This window comes from Felis catus, chromosome B1 (genome assembly GCF_018350175.1).
Source record: "Felis catus isolate Fca126 chromosome B1, F.catus_Fca126_mat1.0, whole genome shotgun sequence".
Lineage (NCBI taxonomy): Eukaryota > Metazoa > Chordata > Mammalia > Carnivora > Felidae > Felis > Felis catus.
In genome coordinates, this window is record NC_058371.1 from 122,577,464 (window position 1) to 122,600,412 (window position 22,949).

At 35.4% G+C, this 22,949-nt stretch overlaps 1 protein-coding gene and 1 long non-coding RNA gene across 6 annotated transcripts in view; one reads left to right on the plus strand and one right to left on the minus strand.

The window, feature by feature from the left end:
• The window catches only part of LOC109499056, a 34,827-nt gene extending 24,107 nt beyond the window's left edge, over nucleotides 1–10,720 (minus strand). Inside the window, exon 1 of the long non-coding RNA XR_002156177.2 lies at nucleotides 10,563–10,720. This is a non-coding gene — a long non-coding RNA (uncharacterized LOC109499056). The remainder of the gene's footprint in view (nucleotides 1–10,562) is intronic.
• Nucleotides 1–21,810, plus strand: part of EIF4E (eukaryotic translation initiation factor 4E) — a 48,413-nt gene extending 26,603 nt beyond the window's left edge. For all 5 annotated transcript variants that reach the window (XM_045056058.1, XM_003985152.6, XM_045056057.1 and 2 more), the window contains 5 exons: nucleotides 10,354–10,449; nucleotides 13,618–13,681; nucleotides 14,391–14,504; nucleotides 15,810–15,949; nucleotides 18,529–21,810. In XM_045056058.1, coding sequence (XP_044911993.1) covers nucleotides 10,354–10,449; nucleotides 13,618–13,681; nucleotides 14,391–14,504; nucleotides 15,810–15,949; nucleotides 18,529–18,643 — 529 coding nt within the window. In that variant the 3' untranslated portion in view covers nucleotides 18,644–21,810. The remainder of the gene's footprint in view (nucleotides 1–10,353; nucleotides 10,450–13,617; nucleotides 13,682–14,390; nucleotides 14,505–15,809; nucleotides 15,950–18,528) is intronic.
• Nucleotides 21,811–22,949: the final 1,139 nt, after the last annotated feature.

The following is a 22,949-nucleotide window of genomic DNA, read 5'->3' on the forward strand; positions in this document are numbered from 1 at the left end:
ATGTGTTGTAGAGAAGATAAGCAACTTAAAGTTGGGGTGTGAAGGAGAAAAAGCTCTAAGGGATGTGGAGTCTGGTGGGTGGTTTTGTTGTTTTTTTTTTTAAAGTAGGCTCCACAACCATTGTGGAGCCCAATGTGGAGTTTGAACTCACAACCCTGAGATCAAGACCTGAGCTGAGATCAAGAGTTGGACACTTAACTGAGCTACCCAGGCACTCCGGTTAGTTTGTATTTAAGCCAAGTTAGAAGAAAAGAGGAGAGGTTAAGATGAGTTAAGCTTTGGGGCACCTGGGTGGCTCAGTTGGTAGAGCATGTGATTCTTGATCTCAGGGGTTGTGAGTTTAAGCCCCCATGTTGGGTGCAGAGCCTACTTAAAAAAAAAAAAAAAAGATGAATTGAGTTTCATAGTTACAGTTGACTATAGCTCATTAACACCACCCCACCACTTCCCAGTATGTTTGTATTTTTATGGTTTATATGATGAAAATTAAAATGAATGTACTGAGAGCTGATGGTGAGAAGAAAAAGGCAATGCAGAAACATTGTAAGAATCTGGAGGAAAGTAAATTGGAATTAATTTCTGGGGATATATAAGTGTTCAAGTTCCTTTCATTCTCCTACCCCAAGACTTTTAAAGATCCTATAAGCCTATGTATGTTTCACAGCATACTTTGTTTTATCGGATTTTGCAGATACTGCATTTTTTTTTTTCAAATTGAAGGTTTGTGGCAACCCTGCATTGAACAAGTCTGTTGGTGCTATTTTTCCAACAGCATTTGCTCATTTTGTGTCTCTCACATTTTGGCAATTCTGACAATATCTCAAACTTTTTCACTGTGTTTGTTATGGTGATCTGTAATCAGTGATCTTTGATTTGTTACTATTATAGTTGTGTTGGGGCACCATGAACTGTGCCCATATAAAATGGCAAACTTAATAAATGTTGTCGGTGTTCTGACTGCTTTCCTGACCAGTTCTTCCCCCATCTCTCTCCCTCTCCTTTGTTCTCCCTATTCCCTGAGGCACAATATTGAAATTAGGTCAATAAGTAACCCTACAGTGGCCTCTAAGTGCTCAGGTGAAAGGAAGAGTCCCACACATCTCACTTTAATTCAAGAGCTAGAAATGATTAAGCTGAGTGAGGAAGGCATGTTGAAAGCCAAGAGAGGCCAAAAACTAAACCTGTTGTTCAACAGCCAAGTTGTGAATGCAAAGGAAAAGTTCTTGAAGGAAATTAGTGCTACTCCAGCAAGCACATGAATGATAAGAAAGTGAAACAGACTTACTGTTGAAATGGAGAAAGTTTGAGTGATCTGGATAGAAGATCAAACCAACCTTAACACTCCCCTAAGCCAAAACCTGATCCAGAGCAAGGGCCTAATTCTCTTCAGTTCTGTGATGGCTGAAAAAGGTGAGGCAGCTGCAGAAGAAAAGGTTAAAGCTAACACAGGTTTGGTTTGTGAGGCTTAAGGAAAGAAGCCATCTCCATAACATAAAAGGGCAAGATGAAGCAACAAGTGCTGATGTAGATGCTGCAGCAAGTATCCAGAAGATGTAGCTAAGATCGTTATGAAGCTGGCTTCGCTAAACAATAGATTTTCAGTGAAGATGAAACAGCCTTTTAGTGGAAGAAGATTTAGTCCATCTAGATGGACTTCCATAGCTAGAGAGGAGAAGTCAGTGCCTGGCTTTAAAGCTTCAAAAGACAGGCTGACTTTCCTGTTAGAGTCTAATACAACTGGTGGCTTTAGGTTGAAGCCAGTGCTCATTTACCATCCTGAAAATCCTAGGGCCCTAAAGAATAATGCTATATCTACTCTCCTGTGCTTTATAAATGGAGCAATAAAGTGGATAACAGCACTTCTGTTTACAACATGGTTTACTGAATATTTTAAGCCCAGTGTTGAAACTTGCTCAGAGCGAAAAGATTCCTTTCAAAATACTACTCATTGAAAATGATTCTGGTCACCCAAGAGTTCTGGTTGGGATGTACAAGGTTCATGTTATTTTCATGCCTGCTAATACAACATCCATTTTGCAGCTTGGGAGTAATTTTGACTTCCAAGTCTTACTATTTAAGAAATACATTTTGTAAGACTATAGCTGCCATAGATAGTCATTCCTCTGGATGATCTGGGCAAAGTACATTGAAAACCTTCTGGAAAGGATTCCACTGTTTTTTGTTTTTTTTTGTTTTTTTTAATGTTTATTTTTGAGAGAGGGAGAGAGTGCGTGGGTGGAGGAAAGGCAGGGAGAGAGGGGGACAGAGGATCTAAAGCAGGCTCTGCAGAGAGCCAGATGAGGGGCTCCAACTCAGACTGTGAGATCATGACCTGAACCCAAATCAAAGTCAGACGCTTAATCAACTGGGCCACTCAGGTGCCCCTGGAAAGGATTCACCATTCTGAGATGCCATTAAGAACATGGTGATTCGTGGGTAGAGCTCAAAATGTCAACATGAACAAGCATTTGGAAGAAGTTGATTCCAGTCCTCCTGGATGACTTTGAAGGGTTCAAGACTTTGGTGGACGAAGTAACTACAAATGTGGTAGAAATAGCAAGAGAACTAGAATTAGAATTGGAGCCTGAAGGTGTGACTGAATTGCTATAATCTCATCATAAAACTGAATGGGTAAGGAGTTGCTTATTATGGATAAGCACAGAAAATAGTTTCTTGAGATGGTACCTACTCCTGGTGAAGATGCTGTGCAGATTGTTGAAACGACAACAGAAGATTTAGAATATTACATAAACTTAGTTGGATAAAGCAGCAGCAGAGTTTGAGAGGATTGACTCCAATTTTGAAAGAAGCTCTGTGGGTAAAATACCAAACAGCATTGCATGCTATGGAGAAATCTTTTGTCCAAGGAAGAATCAATCAGTGTTGACAGCAAATTTTCATTGTTGTCTTACTTTAAGAAATTACCACAGCCACCCCATCCTTCAGTAACCACCCACTGGTCAGGCAGCAGCCAGCAACACCAAGGCAAGACCTTCCATGAGCAAAAAGGTGACTCACTAAAAGCTTGGATAATGGTTAGCACTTTAAGTTTATTTATTTTGAGAGAGAAGTCCTCAAGCAGGGCTCAGACTCATGAACTGTGAGATCGTGACCTGAGCCAAAATCAAGAGTCGGATGCTTAACTGACTGAGCCATCCAGGCACCCCCAGCAATAAAATATTTTTAAATTGAAACACATTTTTAAATACATAATCCTATTGTATCCTTACTAGACTACAGAATAGTATAAACATAACTTTTACGTGCAGTGGGAAACCAGAAACTTCAATTGACATTATTGCAATATTTGCTTTATTATGGTGGTCTGTAACTGAACCTGCAGTATCTCTTATCATTTCTCATTATCTTGGTAGACTCACTGAAATAAAAGTCCAAATGTGTTTTATGTAGTTTTTCATAGGAGACCTGTAGTTCAGCATATCCTGTAGCGAGGAAGAAATTAATGCTCTGGACAGTGAAGATTGTCAGCTAGTGAGTGAGTTATCGAAGATCAGATAGTCCATAGAGGTATAATCTATCCTCAAGAAAGCATTATACCAAAGTTGAACTGTTGATTAGCAGCAATTTCATATAATTCAACCTAACAGCACCAAACCCCTTAAAGTATTTTTTCATCTTTTTAGTATTATCTTATAAAAAGCCACTCTGTATGCCTTCTGTCTGTGCTAAGCCCAGTTTTTAGTGTTGTCGTTGGGAGAGTAATCAAGACATAATCCCTCACAGTTTGAATAAAATCTGAGGAGTCCTGAAAAGTGTCATACGGGGGCCCCTGGGTGGCTCAGTTGGTTAAGCAACTGACTTCAGCTCAGGTCATGCTCTCATGGTTTTGGTTTTGGGGTTCTAGCCCCACATCGGGCTCAGAGCCTGGAACCTGCTTCAGATTCTGTGCCTCCCTCTCTCTCTGTACCCCCCCCCCACACACTCTCTCAAAAAGTAAGTAAACATAAAAAATAAATTTTTTTTTAAAGTGTCATCAGTAGGGGTGCCTGGGTGGCTCAATCAGTTGAGCGTCCAGCTTCGGCTCAGGTCCTGATATCATGGTTTGTGAGTTTGAGCCCTACGTCGGGCTGTGTGCTGACAGCTCAGAGCCTGGAGCCTGCTTTGGATTCTGTGTCTCTCTTTCTGCCCCTCCCCCGCTCATGCTTGCTCGCTCGCTCTCTCTCTCTCTCTCTCTCTCTCTCTCTCTCAAAAATAAATAAACATTAAAAAAAAATTTTTTTTAAAGTGTCATCAGTAGACAAACTAATCCTGAAGTGGCCTGTGAGGATTTCAGTTTCTCTATGATTGCACTTCTTGTGTAAAATAGCATCATTTAGAAAAATATTCCAGGATGCTTTATGTTCACATTTTGGTAGTTTCCTCATTATTTACTTAATCTATAATAATTATAAGAAAGCAAATCATCAGAGTACAAGTATATAAAGTAAATGTTCTCTGATTTTCCTCAGATATTCTCTTCTCCATTTTACTTTTCTTCACTCTGTGGAGTAGTCAGTGCTAAATTTGGTTTGTAGTTTTCCAGAGCTTTTCTTTTTTCTTCTTTAAAAATTTTTAATGTTTATTTACTTTTGAGAGACAGGGAGACAGAGCACAAGCAGGGGAGGGACAGGGACAGAGAGAGAGGGAGACACAGAATCGGAAGCAGGCTCCAGGCTCTGAGCTGTCAGCACAGAGCCTGATGCGGGGCTTGACCTCATGGAGCGCGAGATCATGACCTTAGCCCAAAGTCAGACGCTCAACCAACTGAGCCACCCAGGCGCCCCTCCAGAGCTTTTCGATGTACATATCTTTTTTTTTTTTATACAGGTGACCTTTTTTGTTTGTGCAGATTTGGGCTCATTATTTTAAACTACTGCCTTATAGTAAATGAATATATAGTCATATTAAGCTTATATTAATGAGTATATAGATTTTGTTTTCTATTTACAGTGTTGTAGTGTACACATTCCTATATGTTTTTGTGCACTTGTGTGAATATATTTATAGAAGTTTCAGATTTCTTAGGTTAAAGACTAACTTTTGTAGATAATTGCCAAATCATCCTCCTTTTATCAGTTTAGGCTCTTAGCAGTTTGAGAGTTCCTGGTTTCTACATCTTTGCCAGTTGGTGCCATCAGTCTTTTCAGGACCAGATGAACTGGTCCTATTCTGATTTATAAAACCAATGTCTTGTCATTTTGTTTGCATTTCTTTTATTGAAGTTCCAAAGCAGTTTCATATTTATTGATCATTTTTGTTTTTATCTGTGGACAGTCTGCTCATTTCTTTTGTCTGTTGAGGTGGAGGAGTGGTATCTTTTAAAGTTTAATTCCAAGCACTATAATTAGGGATGCTAACTCATCCAGGTGGGGCATTAGGTTGAAAATGAATTACCAAATCATTTGTCTTAGAGCATTGTCTGTGGAATTATGTTTTTTACAGGTCTTTTTTTTTTGGTGGGGGAGGGAGGGGCAGAGGGAGAGAAAATCTCAAACAGGCCTCCATGCCCAGTGCTGGGGGGAGCGTTGGCAGGTGGGAGACTTGATCTCATGATTTCATGACTGTGAGCCAAAATCAAGAGTTGGATGATTCTTAACTCAGGTGCCCCACAGGTTTTTGATATTTATGTAGTCTGGTATCACCTTTCCTCCATGGCTCTGGGTTTCATGTCCGATGTCTTAGGGATAACTTTACCCACATAATTATCCACCCCCCCCCCCCTTTTTTTGAAAGTTTATTTATTTGTTTTGAGAGAGAATGTGCATGCGAGTGGGGGAGGGGTAGAGGGAGAGGGAGAGAGGGAGAGAGGGAGAGAGGGAGAGGGAGAGAGAGAGAGAGAGAGAGAGAGAGAGAGAAAGAGAGAAAGAGAATCCCAAGCAGGCTCCATGCTGAACACGCAGGGCTCTTCTCACAGCCGAGAAAGATCATGACCTGCACTGAAACCAAGAGTCAGTCAACCAACTGAGCCACCCAGGCACCCCTACCCACATAATTATTCTATTAAATAACTGCATGGTAGTTTCTTTTATGTATGTATATGTTATTTAAGTCAGCAGTTCTCAAACTTTTTGGTCTCATGACCTTTTTATACTTTTAAAAGTTATTGAAAGGGCTCCTGGGTGGGCTCAGTAGGTTAAGCGCCAGACTTCGGCTCAGGTGATGATCTCATGGTTCGCGGGTTTGAGCCCCTTGTCGGGCTCTGTGCCAACAGCTCAGAGCTTGGAGCCTGCTTTGGTTTTGTCTCTCCCTCTCTCTCTCTCTGCCCCTCCCCTGCTTGCTCTCTGTCTCTCTGTCTCTCTTTCAAAAATAAACATTAAAAAAAATTTTTTTAAGTTATTGAAGACTTCACAGAGCTTTGGTTATATAGATTTTTATCTATTTCCATTTATTATGTTAGAAAAAGCCGAGAATATGTAAAATTAAATACTCATTTAGAAAATCCATTGTATGTTAATATAAGTATTTATATTTTATTTATTTATTGTGAGAGAGAGAGAGAGAGAGAGAGAGGGGGGGGGGAGGGAGGGAGGGAGGGAGAAAGGGGCAGAGACAGAGGAAGAGAGAAAATCTCAAGCAGTCTCCACACTGTCATTGCAGAGCCCTGTGCTGGGCTCAAACTCATGAACTGTGAGATCGTGATCTGAGCTGAAGTCGGATGCTTAACCGACTGAGCTACTCAGGCACCCCAACATAAATATTTTATATGAAAAAATATTTAAAAAATATAATGGGAAGTATAGCATTTTTGCATTTTTATAAATCTCTTCAAGTGCCTGACTTAATAGAAGTTAGTTGTATTTTTATAGCTGCTTCTGCATTCAGTCTATGGAGGAGATAACTTGTTTTATATTAAGTATGAGAAAATGTGAAGTCACACAAATTCATGGTTGGAAAATGGAAGAGGGTGTTTAATAGCCTTTTAAGCTAATGATAGCCATTCTTCTTTGATACTAGGTTTCTTATAGGTCACCTGCAATGTAAAATCTGAAACCATATCCAAGAATCTTTCTTTCTTTCTTTCTTTCTTTCTTTCTTTCTTTCTTTCTTTCTTTCTTTCTTTCTTTCTTTCTTTCTTTCTTTCTTTCTTTCTTTCTTTCTTTCTTTCTTTCTCTCTCTCTCTCTCTCTCTCTCTCTCTCTCTCTCTCTCTCTCTTTCTTTCTTTCTTTCTTTCTTTCTTTCTTTCTTTCTTTCTTTCTTTCTTTCTTCCAGTATTTTATTTGTTTTTGAGAGAGAGAGCATGAGTCAGGGAGGTGCAGAGAGAGAGGGAGACAATCTGAAGCAGGCTCTAGGGTCTGAGCTGTCCGCACAGAGCCCAACACGGGCTTGAACTCTTGAGCGGTTAAGATCATGACCTGAGCCAAAGTTGGACGCTTAACTGACTGAGCCACCCAGGTGCCCCTCCAAGAACGTTTCCTACTCTGTTATGTTAAAAAAATCTATTGGCTTGTCTTGCATTTGGAATGGATCTTTTACTCATGCATGATTTTGCAACATCACTGGTCATTTGGAAAACAGTGAGTTATACAGATTTTCTGGATATTGATACTTTTCATTATATAGTATCAAAACAGTAATATTTATATCACTAGTAAACTCACTAAACTTTAGTAAGTTTGTCAAGCTCAACAGGGGCACATGCAGGATTTCCAAAATTCTGATTTTTCCCCTGAAAGCCCACAGTAAAGCATCAGGCTCACTACTTCATTTTCAAGAAATAACCATGGTTTATCTGTCAGTCATGGTTAAAGTGGTGTGCCATGAAAAAAGTGGCTAATTCATTTCACAGTTCAGTTTTCTAAGCATTGTTCTTTGGTGTGCAGAAGTGTTTTTTTGTCGTTTTTGATTTTTTTGCAGAGTGTGAAGAAGACTTTATACAGATTGAAATTTAATGAAACCAATAATTACTGCTTCATCAGTTGTATTCTTAGCTAAAACATTGTTGTTACTGTGAGAGGTGGTGATAATAAAGGGTATAGTGACTACTAATACAGTTCGGTCCCACTGTATGAAACTTTGTAAGACACCAGCAGATTCACTGCACCATTGCTTTTGTACCATTAGTATAGATGTTAACAGTGAAAAGTAAAAGAATGCCTTAGCATTATTATGAAAATAGTTTTTACTTATCACATCTTCTGATAAGGGTCTGGGGGTCCCCTAAGTGTCTTGCAAACCACATTTTGATAACTGATTTAAATGATCCCTTGTTGAAGGCACGTAAGATGTTTCCAAATTTTCCAGTATTGAGAACATTCTTGTACAACGTTTTTGCCTAGTCGTCTAATTATTAGGATAAATTTTTGCATGTTTAATGGCTGAGTGCAGTAAAAAAGACAAAAAGACAATTTTGGTATCATGTTTAATTGAGATATAATTGACCTATTATATTAGTTTCAGGTGTAGCACATAACTCCGTATTTATGCATATTGTGAAATGATCACTATAGAAAGGGTACTTAACATCTGCCATGATAGAGTTACAAAGTTTTTTTCCTTGTGATGAGAACTTTTATTGTTTCTTAGCAACTTTCATACACATAATACATTGATATTAACTGTAGTCACCATGTTGTATGTTACATAGTTAGGAGTTATTTATTTTATAACTGGAAGTTTGTTACCTTTTGACTGCTTTCACCCTTTTTCACCCTACCCCTACTTCTAGCAACCAGTCTGTTCTGTGTCTGTGAGGTTGGTTTTTTTGTTTTTTAAGATTCCACATATAAATGAGATCATGTGGTATTTGTCTTATTTCTTTGTTTCACTTAGTTAGCATAATGCCCTCAAGGTCCATTCAGTGTTGCAAATGACAAGATTTCTTCCCTTTTTTGGGGGGGGGGGCGGTGGGCGAATAAATATCCATGGTGTACATACAACACTTATTTTATCCATTCATTCTTTGATCGACGCTGACGTTGTTTGCACATCTTGACTTTGTAAGTAATGCTGCATGAACATGAGAGTGCATATATTTTTTTTGAGTTAGTGTTTTCATTTTATTCCGATAAATAACCCAGAAGTAGAATTGCTAGATGATATGGTAGTTCAATTTTTAATTTTTTGAGGAAAGAGTGAATTAATTTTGGAAGACCAAAGTATAGTACTTGACCTTACATTTATGTTTAATAATTTTTATGCCTTTCCTTTTTTCTTATTTATCCTCCTTGATAGTGGGTTGGCAAATTCAAATTATCAAGTGGATGTTGAAATGCATCTCATTTTTATGTCAGATTATCCAAACATTAATCATGGAGTTATGAAATATATATATATGTATCTGTTTGGAAACCTATCTTTTGGTAACATTTTTGTCAATGAGAAAATAAAATTCTCCTTTTGAGTTACCTTAGGTATAGTAATTCAGACAATATAATTGTACTAAAGATGTTATCTTGGGATATTTAATTATAACTTTGATGTGACAGGAGTTTATCTTCCAGGTATTAGAATAAACTTTTAACAGATATATACAGATATGGAGAAACTAGTATACATTATTTCAGAATATATCTATGGTAGCATTAGTCAATAAATCTCTTTATTTTGTTATTTTCCTATTGGTGTGTTTGAGTAAACAGAATTTATTAATAGTTTCCCCTCTTTTTTAGAAGTCCCATTATCCCCTCTTGGCTAATACCTTTTCATTTCTCTAAAGATCCAGCTTTCTTGTCCCTACTTTCCTTTCTGGTTAAGTACTTCCACTCTTTTTTCTTGAGTAACTGCTTGATATCTTGGTTATAGCACTTAGCACACTGTAATTGTCTCTCTACTACATTTCTGTGAATTACTCTGCGGGATGAGCCTCAAAGGGTCTGTAAAGTATAGCAGAGAATCTGTTATGAAGTAGGTATAAGATACATACTTTAAAAATGAAAGAAAACTCATTTTTTGCCAGTGTAATCTACCATTTAAAATTATTCTTAAAACAAATTTTTAATTGTGTTAGAATACACATACCATAAAATTTACCATCTTAACCGTTTTCATCTTACATAACTAAAACTCTGTACTCATTAAACAATTGTGCATTCCCTTTCCTTCTAGCCCCTGCCATTCTACTTTCTGCCTCTGTGAGTTTCATTACTTTAGGTACCTAATTCAAGTAGAATCATGTTTTGTCTTTTTTGATTGACTTATTTCACTTAATGTCCTCAAGGTTCATTCTCAGAATTTCCTTTTTAAGTCTGATAAGTATTCTACTGTATGTTTGTTTATACCACATTTTGTTTATCTGTTCATCTGTTAGTGAACACTTGGGTTGCTTCCGCCCTTTGGCTATTGTGAAGAATGCTGCTAGGAATGTGAGTGTAATAAAACTACCATTTTTTTTTAACACTGACTTTTTACTTGTAGATGGGCACTCTGGTTTTTTAAAAATGATAAAAGCAAAACTTGGCAAGCAAACCTTCGGCTGATCTCTAAGTTTGATACTGTTGAAGACTTTTGGGCGTAAGTAACCATTTTAGAATGTTTATTTTATGAATTGTGTAATTTTTCATTTTAAATCACTCATAAAATGAAGGGACGGTGAATAGTTAATACATATTCATCTGTAGACCTACCTTTTTGTTTTTCCATCTCCTCACAACTGTTTATTTCTCATCATTTAGAAGGCTTCAGTCTCATCATCCTTTAGCCCTGTGTATATTCTTTATTCCTTGTCCCAAAAGATTCTTCTTTGAAAGTCCTTTATTGCTTCTAGAACTTTGACAATTTGTTGGAACATGTCCTTTTCTTGGTTGCCTAGATACATCTGTCCTATACTCCAGAGCTTTGTTAGGTTCCCATTTGTGCAAATTCTTTTTGGTATAACATCTGGGATTTCCTGTACTAAGGATTCTGAGATTTAAAAAACTGAAGTCCTCAAAATTCAGGTTTGTCCAAGTGTCTTTGATGTTAGTTGATCAACTTCAAGAAGAATAGTTGAAATACCTTTGAGATTTTGTTTCAGATTTAGCAAAAAGTTCAGATTTGGGGGTCAAACCTTTGCTTGACTCAGTATAAAATTGTAAAGTCTTTTCAAGACGTTTTATAATATTGATTCTTTAAAACAAAGTTAATTTAGTATGTAATTTTATTTGGAAAGTAATTTCCATTTCAAAGATAAAACTTGTTTAAAAAGATTTTTAAGAGCTGTAAATTAACTAGCAGTTACCTAAAAATTCTAATTTGTATATCTGGTATATTTTTAGATCATGTATCTGTATTGAATCAATGAGCAGCTCTTCTGTATTAACATAACCGTATGCCTGAGTATGTTTTGCCCACACTAAGAACAGATTGTCAGAAGATTCATATATGTATACTTCCTCCAGGACAGAAACAATATTCTTTTGTATCTTTCCAGTGCTTTGCCCATAATAGATATTTAGTATACGTTTGAATCACTGAGGAAAAAAAGCATAGAATAATTAGAGAAAACTGTAAAATTGTGAAGTAGGCAAGTAGGCACTTTAAGAGTGGTCATTTCATATTGCAATCATTGACTTTTTTTTTCTTAAGTAATGAAACTATATTTAAATCCCCAGTTATTCATAGATCTGGTTGTCTAGTTAAACTGGGGTTATTTTGCCCTTCATCAAAACATCAGATGATTTTTTTTCCCTTAATTGTATTTGAGTCTTCTAAACCAAGTCTCCTATGGAGGAGGAAGAGCAAGAGTCTTGAACCATTTCCCCCACGGAATCAGAGCTGCGCTTATTTAGTTTGGTTAGCTTTCACCATTGTACATAATTAGGTTTCTAAGTGGGCCTCTAATTTAGAATATGGCTGCACACTTTAGTTATGTGTAAGCAATGTCATTGCATAGTGGACTTTTATAGTGTAATTTAGACATATGAAGGAATCCTTTAGCTTTCTGTGAATATCTAAGCACTTCTTAATTTCTCATTTTTTTCTGGCAGATGTGTAAACAACTGTTGAGCCCTTTGGGATTTATGCAGTTTTGTCTATAGTGTTCTGATTCTGTTTAGATTGTGTCATTACAAATTTTCATTACTGTAAACTTGCTAAGAGACCTTAGAGCATCATGAAGGAGAAAGGAGGCACATAAAGAAGCATTGGTCATATCTACCTTGAATGCCATTGAAGACAGCTACTCCACCCTGTCCATTAATTTTATAAAGTAGTGGTCCTAATTTTATAGTTACTGTTAGTATCCAGGCCTCTGTTGTTGCCTAGAGGGAGCTGCCAGTGATAATGTAGTTTGGGAAGAGTGACCGTTAAGTAGAGTAACTCAACAAACCTTATTCAGCCTTATGCTACCTTCCACCAAATTGAATTTATATATTACCCTGTGGAATATGATTCAAAGGATGCCAGAATCTTTCTTAAGACTACTTGAAGTATTTCTAGACTTGTTTAAAATAGCATTAAGAGAATCTGACTAAAGATAACAGCATTGTCCATGGTCTGCAGATGTAGTAAAGATCATATTTCTGCATCTGATACTGGAGACAGGCAAAGCATTCTTACTCTGCTGCCAATTTTATAACAATTTTGCTATAAGAAACTTTAGAAGACCAAATGATTTAGCCTTCTACCTTCAGGCTAGTGAGTATCTAAGTCATCTCAAGTGTTACTCTGTTACATTGATATTTTGAGAGAGAGAGAGAGAGAGTACATTTATTTATTTATTTTGAGAGAGAGTGCCAGTAGGGAAGGGGCAGAGAGAGAAGGAGAGAGAGAATCCCAAGCAGGCTCTGTGCTGTCAGTGCAGAGTCAGATGCGGGGCTTGAGCTCATGATCCGTGAAATCATAACCTGAGTTGAAACCAAGAGTCAGGCTTAAGCGACTGAGCCACTCAGGTGCCCCTCTACCCTATGTTTAAGGGATTAAAATCACAAGGAGTAGGTCCTGCAACTGTTGTTTTGTTTTGAAAGCTTCCCAAACGATTGCTATGCTGACTGACTAGTAATGATTGCGATATTTGAGACCCATTGGTCTGTTCTACTCTTGGATACCTTCATGGATATTAGTGTTATTTTATTTCAGTCATGCAGTCCTGATAGTTGGGAAGTGTATCTTGCTTTCTCTTGGTTTGTCTTATGTGCTGAAAAAAAATTTTATTTACATTTATTTTTGAGAGAGAGAAACAGAACACAACTGGGGGAGGGGCAGAGAGAGAAGGAGACAGAGAATCTGAGCTGTCAGCACAGAGCCAGACACAGGGCTCGAACTCATAAACTGTGAGATCATGACCTGAGCCGAGGTTGGACGCTTCACCGACTGAGCCACCCAGGCATCCTTTTATGTGTTTAAAACTACTTGTTAATAGCGCCATAAATTCTTTCACGTATTTAAAGCCACCTCATCCCACCTAGTCTCAGATTCTCATACATACATATGTATACATTGAATTAACTAATACATCAAAATATACTTTTGTCAAAATAAAATCATTAAAAATATTGCCTTGAAAATCATCAAATGCTGATTCTTGAACTGACCATTATTAAGGTATCTCTTTGGTCCAGTTCAGAAATTGACTCAGTAGAAAAACGAGTAAACATAAACTTTTATCTTTTGATTTTTATCATATTCTCTAAATGTATATGTGAGCACCTAAACTCTGCATTACATATTTTATGTTTATAATTGTCCTTTTGTTTTACCTAGTCTGTACAACCACATCCAGTTGTCTAGTAATTTAATGCCTGGCTGTGACTACTCACTTTTTAAGGTATGTTTAATTGGTGATTTCATATATTTTAAGACTGGACCATTCAGTTATTCATTAAGAACTCTTGTCAGAAACTTAGGAATAGTTAATGCTCTGAGGTTTTCTGAGGTTTGGAGAATAATTAACTTAGTTTTACTAGACTTTAGCATTAACCAATTTTGGCGTATTGCTATAAATAATTGAAATTGAGAGTCTGACTCTGGGTACACACTGTCGTTGATTTTTGCAGAGAGCTTTGATATCCAGTCTAGTCTCTTTATATATTTGAGTAGACCAAAGTAAGTCCAGAGTTTTTCAAGAATTCTTAACTTGGGGTGCATTGGTCCTTGGGATATTTATAAGTGGGTTCTGTCAAGTGGTAGGGGGGTTGGAGGGGCATTCATTAATTCTGAAATTGCATAATTTTTACATACATTTTTTAGGCATAGAAATGTATGTAATTTTTCAAAGTTATCTGTTACTCAGTGTTTAAGAACCTCCAAATTAAATGAAATCCAAGGTTTGATAGCTAGAAGTATCTAAGTCAAGTCTCTAATTCTCCAATCCCATGCTTCTGGCTTTAATTCTTGTATGCTTTTCCCCCCACTACATCAATAAGTTTTATGGAGAATAAAGTAAAAAGTTGACAGAGTTATTGCTTGCTCTTTCTAGTGATCTCTTCAGTTAAAGTAACAATTTTGTCTGATATTGTTATCTACTAACCTTTTAGGATGGTATTGAGCCTATGTGGGAAGATGAGAAAAACAAACGAGGAGGACGATGGTTAATTACATTGAACAAACAGCAGAGACGAAGTGATCTGGATCGCTTTTGGCTAGAGACAGTAAGGTTTTAAAATTATAAAGTAGTTTTGGCATATTAAAACTTACTTTGCATTGCATTTTACATTGATTACCTAATTGAAAAGATAAGAATGCCCACCCTATAAAATCTAAGCCAGCAATTAATTTTGTTCTATCATGTGAATACTGTATATTTTACATACTGGTACAGTGAAACCGTGTACCACATTACAGATCAGATAGAAAGTGATTGGCAGTTGACTCTCACCTTCCACAGTAAGCTCATCCTGGTCATTTCATTAACTTCAAAATTATAGAGCCTCACATTTTGTATGATGTAAGTTTTTACAACCCTGTTAGAGTATTACTTTGTATACTAAATTTTTTATATCAGTGAAGCAAACAGTGAAATTGTAGCTTGGTATTATTCATCTTCTATGTTATGATATAATCTGGAAATTTGGCTTTATAAGATGTAAATTAAATAAGAAATAATTGACATTTTGTATAGTGAGAAGTCCTAAACCCCAAGCTGTCAGGAATAAGGATGATAGTCTCTTGTGTATTTTCAGCATTCGGCACAGTGTCTTGCTTATAGTTAGCACTTACTAAATTAAGCAGTTAGTGAATATTTGAATGAATAGGAGGTTTTTTTTGGTAAATGGAGAGACTTAATTTTGCTTTTGGGGGAGACCACGTTAAAGTTTTCTAAGATGACAAAAGTTCTGGAGATAGATGGTTGTGATAGTTGTGAATATACTTACACCACTGAACCGTTCCCTTAAAAATGGCTAAAGCGGTTTAATGTCATGTGTCATCTATACTCAAAAAAATTTTTTAATGGTTAAAATGGTAAATTTTTAAAAATTCTTTATTAAATGGTAAATTTTATGTATATTTGCCACAATAAAAAAATTAGAAAATGGCTCTGAAAAACCACAAGAACAAGAGGCAGTTAATCTAACCATGAGTAACTGTTTGGTTATTTTTAATATAATGACAACTCTTCAGTCATTCTATTAATATTTGTTTGCTGTCAAGTATAAGCAGCAGCAGAGCAAATGAATATTAAGATAATTTGCCTTTTATATGTCCCCTGATATCAATTGCCCCATTTGCTGAAAAAGTTAAAACAACTGTTAGTGTTCTTGTTATTAAATAAAGAAACATGTGAATTCTTAAAAAGTCAGGACAAAGAACTATAAACATAAATATAATTTAGACATTCAAGAAGTCAACTTGATTTAGAAACTTTCTTAGTTTTGTATGTATACACATACATAAGGGACATTTGCAGTTTAATAAGCAGTATATAATCTAATTTGGGATTAATTTTGTTTTTTAAGCTGCTGTGCCTTATTGGAGAATCTTTTGATGACTACAGTGATGATGTATGTGGAGCTGTTGTTAATGTTAGAGCTAAAGGTGATAAGATAGCAATATGGACTACTGAATGTGAAAACAGAGAGGCTGTTACACATATAGGGTAAGTTTTGCTGTTTGTACACCTCCTTAAAAATATTAAGATAACTAAAAGCAGAAGTACTGTTATTTATAGCTTTAAAAATACTTGGATTCGTAGATCATTATTTTCCTTGTGTTTTCATAAACACTTTAATAATCTTGAACTACTCTAGTGGTTTTTAGTGTCTTGTTCATATTTTTTTTTAATTTTTGTAAAATTCTTTTTCCTAGCAATGGAGTATATAATCACCAGAACCCTGAATTCTGGTGTGTGGCATTTTGTTCATTTATCAAATGAGAATATTAAGTCTTTTTTCTATTTTAAAACCATAACATAACATGAATATGTAACACCCATAATAGTTCAGTGAGCATTGACAAGTGGTATATGTGTATCCTGTGCATGTTTTATAATCACTGTACATAACATTTTCAGTGAAATTTAAGTGATAGTATCTTAATTTTGTCCATATTTAAAACCCACATGTATATGTTTTGACACTTTTTTGGTAAATACTATTCCTTGCAAAAATTGCCTGTTGTTTTCCCCCCAAAATGTTGTCAGTGTTAATTGGGGATTTCTTTTCACTACATTTAAATTAGTAAAATTTGACTTTAAATTTTGTATTAAAATTATGTATTGGTCATAGGTCACAGAATGTTCGGTTTACCCTTTGTGATTTCTTTTTTTTTCAAACATTATGAATTCTCCTATGAACATAATTCCTTTCTTTATTAAAAAAAAGTATGGGGATTTTCCAGGTTTTGTTCTACAGAGGTTTTCAGTAAAAGAAGTTGACTGTTAATTTGTCATCACGTTCTTTTTTTTTTTTTTTTTTTTTTTAATACTTATTTTGAGAGAAAGCATGAGCAGTGGAGGGGAGAGAGAGGGAGAAAGAGAATCTCAAGCAGGCTTTGCCCTGTCCTGTCAGCGCAGAGCCCCACGCATGGCTCGATCCCACGAACTGTGAGATCATGACCTGAGCCGAAATCAAGAGTCAGATGCTTAACTGACTGAGCCCCCCAGTGCCCCAATTTGTCATCATATTCTTAATCTTTCTGTCAGCATCAAAACTTAATAGTTGTGGGGATTTCATGTTGGAAATCAATTAAAAAAATGAGCATGAATTTCTTTCCTGTGAAAATCTTGTATTTGTGTCAATATTAAAAATTATTGAAATCTTTGTAAAACATTTGACTACAGTTTTTCAAGGGAAGATTATTAATTAATTTATTTATTTTGAGTGAGACCAAGAACACGAGTAGGGAAGGGTCAGGGAGAGAGGGAGAATCCCAAGCAGGCTCCACGTGGTCAGTGTACAGAGTGAGACTGGGGGCTCAAACTCAGGAGCTGCGAGATCATGATGACCTGAGCCGAAATCAAGTCAGTCCTTCACTTAACCTCATGAGCCACTCAGGTGCCCTGGGAAGATTTTTTTTTAATTTTTTTTATTTTTTTATTCTTCCAAGTTATATGGCTCAGTGCAGTGCTCTGGCTTTCTGACATTTTTAATGATTATGTATAATGGAAGAGAATACATTGTTTCATAATATACATCTGATAATGGTTATAATTTTAGTTATCATGAAATTATTTTTAGAACCTTTATTTGAAGGAAGGTAGAATCTTCTGGAAGGTGGAGTATGAATAAAACTGCCCTAGTATCCTGTTGGAGAATTTAGCTCCATGAAAATATATATCCCTTTTATTTTATTTTGGTGTTTATTTTTGAAGTTTTGCTATTTTTTCTTTAGAATAAATATCTATATTCCTAAATTTACCTGTCATGCTCTCTATGATCTGTCCCCAATTTTACCTTGTCAGCCTTTTTGCTCATATTTTCTTCCTTAAGGACTGTTGCCACACAGCCTTATTTTTGTTCCCCAGCCTTCAGATGTGTTTCATTTTCTCAGCATTTTACTTTTAACCTCGTGACTTTTAAAGGGGAACTTTCTCTAATTTCAAAGATAAGATTAGATCATCTTTGTTAGTATCACAACCCCTATACTTACTCACTTTTGGCACTCATCATAGTTTATTCTTAAAATAGAGTCACATGTTATTTGGAAAGTAGGTTGCAGAGTTAGTATATAAGGCAGAAATCATGTATATAAATTACCCTCAAAATGCCATAAAGTAATAAGTATGATAAATGTAATTTGCAGTATCATACAATATTTATTATGTGTTATATGAAAAATATAATTGTAGCATTTTAGAGAGAATTAAAGTAGACCTATGTAGGCATTAATTTTATATAAATTATGCATGTGATATAGCTCTACCCTATGTATGTGGGATTATTTGTTTATAAATAATCAAATACTATAAACACCCAGGAACTGTCCATACTTTGCTTATTATTGATTTATTAATAATTACAATGCCTGATAACATCCTGATAACACAATAGAATCTCAAATATTGTTTAAGTGATTAGCCAAGATTGTTGTGGAAATGAAGAGTATATTTTGTTGAAAGGAAAAGTGCATGCAATGTCCTGTTTCACTCTCTAGATATTTTTTATATATAAAGAATAATCTGAATTTGGTGTGTGTGAATAAAAATTAACAGCTCCTTTTTTCTTTTGCTTCTTCTAGGAGGGTATACAAAGAAAGGTTAGGACTTCCTCCAAAGATAGTGATTGGTTATCAGTCCCATGCAGACACAGCTACTAAGAGCGGCTCCACCACTAAAAATAGGTTTGTTGTTTAAGAAGACACCTTCTGAGTATTCTCATAGGAGACTGCGTCAAGCAATCGAGATTTGGGAGCTGAACCAAAGCCTCTTCCAAAGCAGAGTGGACTGCATTTAAATTTGATTTCCATCTAAATGTTGCTAAGATATAAGAGAAGTCTCATTCGCCTTTGTCTTGTACTTCTGTGTTCACTTTTTTTTTTTTTTTTGGCTAGAGTGTCCATTATCCCAATCAAAGAATTACAGTACACATCATCCCCAGAATCCATGAATGTGTTCCTGGCCCACTCTGTAATAGCTTAGTAGAATTACCATTATAAACACATTTTACCCATCCACAATATTCAAAAAAGAACTTGCATTTCTATACCTTAAAGGAAAAAAATTCTGTTTATGTTCCATTGTATGCAGGAGCATATTTTGCTGGTTTGAAAGAGTATGATGCATACAGTTTTCTAGCAATTTTCTTTGTTTCTTTTTACAGCATTGTCTTTGCTGTACTCTTGCTGATGGCTGCTAGATTTTAATTTATTTGTTTCCCTACTTGATAACATTAGTGATTCTGATTTCAGTTTTTCATTTGTTTTGCTTTTGTTTTTTTCCTCATGTAACATTGGTGAAGGATCCAGGAATATGACACAAAGGTGGAATAAACATTAATTTTGTGCATTCTTTGGTAATTTTTTTGTTTTTTTGTAACTACAAAGCTTTGCTACAAATTTATGCATTTCATTCAAATCAGTGATCTATGTTTGTGTGATTTCCTAAACATAATTGTGGATTATAAAAAAAAAATGTAACATCATAATTACATTCCTAATTAGAATTAGTATGTTTTTGTATCTTTATGCTGTATTTTAACACTTTGTATTACTTAGGTTGTTTTGCTTTGGTTAAAAAATGGCTCAAGTAGAAAAGCGGTCCCATTCATATTAAGACAGTGTACAAAACTGTAAATAAAATGTGTACAGTGAATTGTCTTTTAGACAACTAGATTTGTCCTTTTATTTCTCCATCTTTATAGAAGGAATTTGTATTTCTTATTGCCAGGCAGTCTCTATTGTGTCTTATAGTGTCTTCCACGTGAGCAGCATAAGTTTGGAGCACTAGTTTATTCTGTTTATTATAATTTTTAATAAATTGAATAGGTAGCATCATATATATGGAATTAAATTGATGTGACTATCTTTGTTTTTTTATAAAGGAAGGCATAGTCCTTCAGTCATAGGTAAATAATGTACTCTTAATGTATTAAAACACAAGAGAATTGTTATCTTGGTGCATTACCATTTGATTGGTAGGAATGGTAGTTGTAAAACTTGGTTGCTGAATTGAGATGTTCTTTTGTAAGTGTCAAAATGATAGCATAGGGAAAGAGTACAGGTGGTGGGGGCATATACATTAAGAATTTTGTTAGTGTTGCTGTCTAAATAGAATGGAATAAACAGGTACGAAGACTTATATTTATATTGGTAAATTGGTGTAGTATGGTTTTATGTAAATTTGAAACGTGATCTACTCTTTGTAGGCATTTGAAAGCACATTTGAAAAATTTTGTATATAGTTGTGTATTTCAGATGCAGTAAAATGAAATGGCTATTGTAGACAAAAGAATAAGCTAAACTTCTAGATAGAATGAAAATGATTAGATGAGAGGAAAATTTGTGTTTAAATAGTCATTATGAATTAATCATTTAAGAACTGAAAAGTTTGACAAAACTCATATAAAGTAAACATGAAATTAATAGTATTGACTTCATTGAAGAATTTTAAAACTTCAGTTTAAAGGGTGCCACAGGCTACCATCTGAGTACTCTCAATACCACAGACACCTCTTGTTCAGTATTCTAGAAACACTGAATCTCTTGTGTTTATAATCTCACTAGACTATAGCTAATATCTGCTGCTTAAGCTTGGGTGCTTGGTTAAGTGATTTATTGTCTGTGTTGATATGTGTAGTTGTGAGCACTTCAAGAGCTTGCTTATAAGTGATGGTGGTGTGTTGGCAATGGGTGGGATTGGAGTAGTATATCTATTAGAAATTAATGCTCTAGTTCCTTAATTCTAAGATGCAGTCCATTTGAAGAAGCATCAGCTTTCAGGAGTGGAGGAGGAATAATGCATTAAATGTACACATTTCTGAATTTTAAAAAACCTGGTTTATAACAAGCATTTGATTATCCTTATCATTACCATTTTAGAATCATAATCAGTTTTATTTTAAGTCTTTTCCCAGTGGGTGGGGAGGATGATAAATTACTGAGTCACTTTTGGCAGATGCCACCTAAGTATTACAGTGACTTGCAACTTTTCATAATTTCATTAGCGTCTTTTCTAAATATAAGATTAGACTATATGATTTTTCTAACTTTTTTCTCCCTGTCCAACAGGATATTATAAATAAATATATTTTCATAATAGAGAATTAAAATCTTTTAACAGAATTGTAATTAATTGTAGGGTGTGACATATTTAACCAATTTAATTGTTAATCCAATTCTACAGAAGGATTTGAGACATACTGTATAAGAATTAAGTAATTACAATACTTATGTAATACTTACTTTGTGCCAGACAGTGTTCTAAGCACTTTACATGCACTTTAACCTGCACAGTAATTATTTGATGTAGGTGCTGTTATCCCTGTTTTATAGATGAAACAGAAGCAGTGAGGATGTAAGTCACTGTACAGCTTGTAAATTGCAAAGTGTGGATTTCATTCCAGAGACCCTGTAAATCACATCATACTCTTAATCTTAATAGTGTAGAGCCTATCTTAGAGTCTGTGGTAGATCACATCAGATTGTAGTCATTTTATAGGCCAGGCATTTTACTTACATTTTATTTCCTTTGGTAATGAAAACGTAAAATAGTCCCCCTAGGCTCACTCTGTTAGCAATCAACTAAATTAATCATCTGGAGGAGTTTTGAGAATGTGGAGAAAAAGATACAGGAGTTCACAGATACTGTTCAGTTGTATTAGTTAAGTGGATATTTTCATATACAACTTTTAAGTGTCTATATCCTGTTATCTTCTAAAATAAATGGTAAAATAAAGCAAAATTTTCAAGTTGATAGGAGTAAAGGTTCTTAAATACCATAGTTTGCATTTAAAAGGATAATTTTCTAAGGCAGTGTGATAATGCGATGTTTTACATTTTAAAATTAAAACAAGTTAATGACAAGTCTCTGTGCTACTTTTTATCTCTAATTGTTACGGAGTGTCTTCATTATTTAGGAGGGGGAAAAAACAACTGAGTTTTCTCACTCAAGAGTCAGATTCTAGACAAATGCAAGATTTTAGATTAGATTGACATTAAAAAACAACACTGGGTCATTGCAATCCAGTGTCTCTGTGCACCAGTTAGAAATTGAGAATGTATAGAAATTTCTACAGCAATTTGGTATTGCTGTTGCATTAAAGTTTATCATTTTTCTAGTAATTTTTGAAAACGTGTTTTACAAAAATGTTTTTGACAGCAATTTAGGCGTTGAAACTGGTCCTTCACATATAATTTGAGAAACACTACTCTTAGGTGGTTTTCCTCAGGAGCCAAGGCCAGCTCATTTGCCCATCCTTCCCTGAAACAACTAGGTTTGTTATTCATCTCCTCACAACTATTGGACTTGGTGTCAAAATTTCATTTCTAAACTGTAGCATCTTTAAATAATACTGTGTGGTATCCTGCTTACTATGAATTCCAAAGTAGACATTAGGCAGCCTTCCTAGTTACCTTGGGTAGTTTATACTTCAGTGTTCCTGTTGCTATTCCATTGCTAGAAGCAAGAAATGAAATTGCAGGCATGCGATCACATGTGGTACTAGGTTTTTCTTTTTAATTGAGAGGAACCAATTTTCACATTTTAATCTTGTCCTGTTTCTTTTAATTCAGAACTTGTAATTCCTCATAGTTTTGCACAGAGGTTCTGTTCCTACGTTTCCTATCCACCCCACCCACCCAAGATATGTATTGAGTCGTTACATTTGTTGTGTTCTAGGTGAGGGGCCTAACAGCAGAAAACAGAATGAACTAGACTCTGCTTCAAACTTTTAAAAGCAGACATGTCTTAAAAATAAACAGATCTCCATAAGGTTCTACAGTTTTTGTTACTGAAATAGAACTCCTAGGGTCTCTGTTACTAGGGATTAGTAGTCTGGAGGTACATAGAAGGTGAGGTGGTTTAACCATGAGTGAACATCACACTAGGTAGGACTAAACCCTCGCAGGCAAAGAACAGCTTTTGCAAGACTTAATTTTTATATTACTGAAATCTACGTCCAAGAAAAATTTGGTTCTTTTTTGGTTATGTGATTTTACTTTTT